This window comes from Ptychodera flava, unplaced genomic scaffold (assembly GCF_041260155.1).
Source record: "Ptychodera flava strain L36383 unplaced genomic scaffold, AS_Pfla_20210202 Scaffold_32__1_contigs__length_2955704_pilon, whole genome shotgun sequence".
Classification (NCBI taxonomy): Eukaryota; Metazoa; Hemichordata; class Enteropneusta; family Ptychoderidae; genus Ptychodera; species Ptychodera flava.
Window position 1 is genome coordinate 2908826 of NW_027248354.1, and position 6845 is coordinate 2915670.

The following is a 6845-nucleotide window of genomic DNA, read 5'->3' on the forward strand; positions in this document are numbered from 1 at the left end:
GATAGATAGATAGATAGATAGATAGATAGATAGATGGCTAAATGATGTGACAACGCCATGTATTCTTGTACTTACCAATGACGATCAGATCGGCGCTGGCTGTGATACCAGCACCGAAATCGCTGCATGTGTAGGTACCGGACAGATCGACTGCCGCCTCGATGACCCTGAGATGAAACTGGTTCTGGGAGCCATCGCCTGTTACTTCGTAGCTGTCTTCCAGGTCGTTGTTTACATCGCGATTCACAGCGATGCCCTCCGACCCTTTCTGCCAAACTACGAAACTTGGCAGGGTCACAAAGGAGCAGTTGAGTTGGGCTGAATCGTTGACAAACACCACTGTCTCCTCAGGGCGTTCCGTGAATGGATCTTGAGCATCTGTAGGTGATGGAAACAAGATGCAAATATCATTGCAAATAATTTTATTACACCTCACCTGTTATCCACGTACTGTGATTGGCTGTGCCTCACTCACGTGAAAGTGTTATTATACCTCACGTATTTTCCCGGTACTGTGATTGGCTGAGCCTCACTCACGTGATATAGAACAAAAAGTGATAGAACATGGCTAAGGTGATATAGCCCTGTCGCGTGCACTGATATAGCCCTGTCGCGTGCAGTGATACAGCCCGCTACCACGTTCTGGAATATCGCGCGTACTTTCTGCGCGTACAACATCATCACCTACATTTGCTTGGAATTTTCTGTAAAGCAATGGCTTTTGAAATGGTACAAGAAATCAGCTGGACCTGAAGTAGAGGACATTTAATACATTAAACTAGGAAAGCTTTAACAACACTGTCTTTGTTTTTTAGACGTATATTTAAGTTGACCTTCAACTCCATGTAGCATTACGATCGAGCAACAAATAGAACGCTTCTCTGTGGCGAGTCTCGATCGACACATGACTGCATTCTAAGCAAAGTTTCGAAAACAACAGTGTTTGTTCGGTGAAATAAAATTAATAACACATGCTAGCACGGGCAAGACTACGATTTGTTGCCTGCCATCGTGTTGCTGCTAATGACGGTAATATTGATGATACCCTCGCCTTCGGCTTGGGCATCATCAATATTACCGTCATGATCACCATCCCTTGGGCGGGCAACAAATCGTGATCTTACCCTTGCTGGCGAGTGTTATTTTATATATATATATATATATATATATATATATATATATATATATATATATATATATATATATATATATATATATAATGTTAATCATTTAAGTGATGCATTTTTACTGTACTGTACGTAGCATTGTGTACAACCAGCGTGACTGCGCGTGATCAAACCCATTTGTTCACTGTGACGACGTGCAGTAACTCAGCGACATAATGTGCCGAGTGTAGTGCCTCAATGTTTGTAGCCTTACATGAGTTTAAAATAGAAATACACCATGAAGTTCGTTTCCGATCTCAACATTTTACTATTGCATGATGTTGAGTCTTACAAAGGCGTTAACAAAGCGAGGGACTGCTCCCATCTCACTCAGATTGAAGTTGAGAAGACTTATGTTTACAAAAAATTATGTTTCTCAACAATAAAATCGCGCACGCGCAGCGCGACGACCACTGCCCTTTAATTAAGTTTAAAGAACATAGGGCCAATGTCCCTGAAGCTACTATAGACTTGGATACAAAAATAATGAGTATTTCCTGACTGTATGAAATAATAACACTAAGGTCATCTTAAAGACCTGTATACCAAAATATTACAGCTGTCTGACCAGCGGTTTTGAAAAAACAAACGACCCAGTCGACAGTGCTCTTTTATTTTATGTAGAGAATAACTTTTTTGTGGCACATGTGTTGATGACGTAGGTGGATATCTTTTTATAGCTAGCTCATTTCAGGATGGCCTGACCAAAATGACAAAATTAGCTGCAATAATATTAATTGAAGATTTCATCATAATTTCAATATCTTACACTAAGATGAACCCTAGGAACTTGTATTCCAAATATCAAAGCTATCAGATGATGCATTTGAGAAACAAAGATTTTGACCAAAAATGGCAAAAATTAACCAAGAAAATACAGAAATTGAAGAGTTCATCAAATTTCAATATATCGCCTTGGAACTTGTATATCAAATATCAAAGGTAGTTTGAGAAAATATTTTTTTGACCGAAAATGGCAAAAATTGCGACAAAATTACAAAATTGTAGATTTCATTATAATTTCAATATATCATATTATTAATCTGTAGGAAATGTATACCTTTGAGAAACAATTAATTTTTTAACTGATAAATGAAAAAAAAATGCCCAAAATAAAAAATTGTAGATTTCGCCATTTGAATATATCATATTTTGATCATCTCTATGAACCTATATACCAAATATCAAAGCTGTAAGACAAGCGGTTTTGATGAAATAAATTTTGGCCAAACTGACAAAAACAATTCCTTAAGAAATATAGATTTGCATATTTCATCACAATTTCAAATAAATCTATAGAAGTTCATCCCTATACAAAATATACCAAAGTATTCCAAATATCAAAACTGTTTGACCAGCGGTTATGAAGAAGAAAATTTTTTACCAAAAACGCCTTTTTGTGCTAATTTGCATATTTACAACAATATCGAAAATTAAATTAAAAAGTGGTTTCTCATTATTATAGTTTGCTTCTGCACAACAAATATCAAATCTGTAAGTAATGTGATTCTCAAGATATTCGAGTGGACGGACATACATACAGACGTACGATGGATGCCGGACGGATACCCATCCCAATAGCTGCTATAGACTATAGTCTATAGTAGCTAAAACAACAATCAAAAACAAAAAAAACCTGAAAAATTAGATATTATTAGTAATTTTTTTTATTTAATTAACTTACTATCACACATCAAGTAATGAAGACGCTACTATAAATATAAATAAAATTATCTAATTAAGATTTGTATGGATCAGGCTGAAAGATTTTTTTATGCTAGGCATACACCCCACGTACCCCATATCTTTGCAGAAAAGCGGGCAATGTCAACGTTTTTACGTTGCATTAGAGTTGAAAAACTTGACTTCAATTAGCGATATTTGACGGAGGATTCTCTGTTTAGTTGGAATACAATGCATAACAAATCCTACATTAGTTGATTGTCGATGTTGTATGCGGGGTCGGAGGTGCAGCGACGTCATTATGAACAACAAAGAAACGCTTTGCTCCAATCCAGCGACACTGATCAGCAAAATTGAACACGTCATCGTCTGGAGCAATGTCGTAAATGGGGAAGTTTTTTCCAGTTGTCACTCATTTGGGTGAAATTGTTCTCATTTACACTATAATTTTTCATTTGATTTATCTTTCTAATATAAAAGAAAATGATGAGTTGGCTGCACACTTGAACATGCATGGCACACGACGAGCAACGGTGTTTAATACATAAGAAATACATGAAATACAGGACACCAGGAATATAACAACTATGACGAAACGAGGACCTTTGAACTTCATCCTCGTTCGTGGCTTGTGATATACAACAATATCAGTCGACGAGATCATTTAGCATCTTGTTCGTTCTGTTTTGTTTGTTTACGATGATTCATAGCAGGGCGTGGTCGGCTGTCGACATTTATTTCACTGCAAAGCGCTTTATCACATATTCTAGTTTGCATCTGGGAGTTACATACTGATTGGGAAATTCTACGAGTCTGGATATCTCAGATAATCCCATACTGAGATAGCATATCATTTGCATCGCTACGGTCATTCGACAAACATGAATGACTAAAGAGAATCGATAAGAATTTGAACGTTTCACGTTGGGAACGGTGGTACTACAGAAGTGATAGACTGCCAAGCAGAGCACCGAGTGCGTCACATTATGTTGACAGTGACACACTCTGACGCCGAGGGCAGCAAGTTCAGAAACCGGGAAAATGTGCTTGTCGATCATAGTAAAATTGCATGAACGGTTTCCCAGTATATACTGACATTTGTCGACGCAAGTGGTCTAGCTTTTTTCAATTTTGATTCGGTAGTATGCTATATAGAGGGTCAAGACATAACGCTCAAACGTCATTGGCAAAAACTGCAATTGCGTGTAGCATACTATCGGACGGTCATAACGCCAAGGCTCCTGAGAATGTGTCATGAAACTCGCGCGCCTCTAATTTAGCGAACGAAAAGACTTTCACTAAGCAAACATGGTCATGTCGTTCGTCCTAATTTGTAAGCAAACAATTGCTGCTGCAGTTTTACACCTGTAACTTTAGTCAGGTGAGTGAAAGCTTCAGCTGAGGAACTCTATTGCGCATGCGCGAGATCATCAACCTTGAAGCCGATCCCTCGAAATTACAAAAAACTTTCACCTGTGTGCTGAGACGCCAGGAAATCAAATCAGCGTTTGCTCAGAGAATTTTTAGCTCGATTGCGATCTTTCATAAAAATGATGATTTTTTTTGAATAGGAAAACCACCAAATATTTGCATGGCGACTTCATAGCCACTTCAGTTATTCAATTACACGCTGGCATATTAAAAGACGTTCATTCCTATTTGTGTAGGCACCGTGATTGAAAGAGGCACTGCTTCGTGAAAATCAGGTGCAATTTTGCGGCGAAAATTACAAATGAGTGTGAAATACCCTTAATGGGCTATCTGATACATAAAAAGTCGCAGTCTGGTATGGACTCAGAAGGGTGTACGATATTAAACATTACGTAACCCATAACCCTCAAGTGTGTGACGTCATTTGATTTATGCATGGACTTTGGATTGGAAATCAAGATCGCATAGTTTTCTTATCAACTAAGGCAGCGATAGAATTACAGTTGCGAGTGTTTATCCATGAAGAAACCAAGGTTTCCGACAGCTCGCCTGTGAAATCGAGACTACTATAGCTTTCCGTCACATTACATACTGGGCGAAATCGGTAATGCATTGTCTTGATAAAACAAATATAAAAATAAAAGAATAGTTGACTGTAGGTGTTATTGTTAGCCGGAGTTTTTGATTTTAACTTCTGTGTGATCAGCTGAGGGCTGCCGTGAATATATCTATCGGTACATAGTGAACCAAATAGTCGAACTGAAAGATTGACCGATAAGGAGCACAGTGTGCACCTGTCTTGGGAATACCAGTGATACGCCTTGCAACGCAAGCGCCTACAGTTTTTCACTGGAGTCGAGAAGACATGTTTAGTCTACAAGAGAGTCACAGTGGAGGAACGAGACAAGAAAAGTAAGACACTGGCAGACGGGGTGAGAGATCGTTCTAAGATTAAAGAGAGATTCAATCAGGTGTATTTACTTGGGGGTACAACTCGTTGTATGATGCGTTTAGTTTCTTTTTATTCGAATGACAAAGGCGATATGCGAGCTACATAGATTTTGCTAGATCATTCTAAGATTAAAGAGAGATTCAATCAGGTGTATTTACTTAGGGGTACAACTCGTTGTATGATTCGTTTAGTTTCTTTTCATTCGAATGACAAAGGCGATATGCGAGCTACATAGATTTTGAGCATTCTAGCTTTATCGCAGTTCTTTACAATGCCGTGCTATGCAACGCCAAGACTGGACAAAGTCGGTCGAAGGAAAGTTTGGAATATGCAGCGTGCGATCTCAATTACTTTAATTTTGTTGGAGGCGTAATGGCTTCTATCTATGAGGTTAACAAACGTTTTATATATTCCATGAAGCATGAACAACTGCCATGCCAGTCGACAGGGGCGGGGACCGTGCCTCCCGACCCTGGTAAATTTTATAGAAGTCATTCTATCTTTTTGACTCCATATGGCTGCGAACAATTCATTACATTCAGCCAAGTGACGACAAGTTCACTAAACGATAGTTTTATGCCAAAGTTGGAAGTGTATGATCTTCTAGTACACTTCATTGACGAATCCTGTCGCTGCTTGACGCAACAATTTACAGTTATTACACATTGTTACTAGACGATTGAAAACTTATTGAACGCTCTACGTTTAGTGCAGGGCGTAGCCGACTTACCTCCAGGTCGTACCGCGAAGGCAACGCTCAGAAGAAGCAAACATAGAATACGGTTCTCCATCTTCGGCCGCTGAGATATGTTCTTCCACGGTATAGAGGATGTTGCTCTGTACCACTACTGTCGGGGCTGTTGACCGATGCGTGTCGTCTCGACGCACTGACACACTCAAGGCTGGTGAGGGATCAAATTAGGGGTCTGGCGAATTCACGTGGTAGCCCCTGCTGCGTGTGCAAGAAAACGTGACATCCCACTCACTGGTTGACGGGTCAACGACCAACTCGTCTTTGGCCGGTTTATTAATCAAATATTAGCTTTAATATCTTCTTGAGATACTCCCAGGTAAGACGATGGGAGCCAACGACGTTATTTTGTTAGTAAAGACGCTTTGATTTTAAGACAAACTTCAGCCGTCTGTATGTGCACAGTAATTTTTTAACTCAATGTCACCGGTGCAGCGTAATATTTATCAACAATATTCATCAATATTGATGTATCTCACACATCTACTCGGTCAGTAAGTATGTGCACAGTCGCTTGTGGAAGGCAATACGCCAAAGTCCTTGCGAACAGCATACAGACAAGATAATTTGCTGTAACGAGAACCTTCGCCCTCCCAGTACCAAGCCACTGTATGTTTCTGTATAACGTCACTGCGGTATACAGGACCGAGTATACGGCTTCATGTTAGGCTGCGTTCACAAATAACGATTAGGGGGGGGGGGGGCTGGAGGAATTTCGATTGAAATCTTATTTTTTTTCAGATCCCCTAAGTACCCAAAAAAATTTTCAAATGCCCCCCCTCTATAAGTTCAAATTTTTTCAAGTCCCCCCCCAACTATCACAGGCCCGCATATTTGTAAAGGATGTGAGCGCAGAAAAAAT

At 39.4% G+C, this 6845-nt stretch overlaps 1 protein-coding gene across 1 annotated transcript; it reads right to left on the reverse strand.

Annotated features, from left to right (window-relative positions):
* Nucleotides 1-37: 37 nt before the first annotated feature.
* On the reverse strand, nt 38-6217 carry LOC139127468 (kin of IRRE-like protein 3). The gene is made up of 2 exons (XM_070693390.1): nt 5963-6217; nt 38-378 (listed from the first exon to the last, which is right to left on the reverse strand). Exons 1-2 carry the CDS (start codon nt 6021-6023, stop codon nt 38-40), a joined length of 402 nt encoding a protein of 133 aa, XP_070549491.1. The 5' UTR covers nt 6024-6217.
* Nucleotides 6218-6845: the final 628 nt, after the last annotated feature.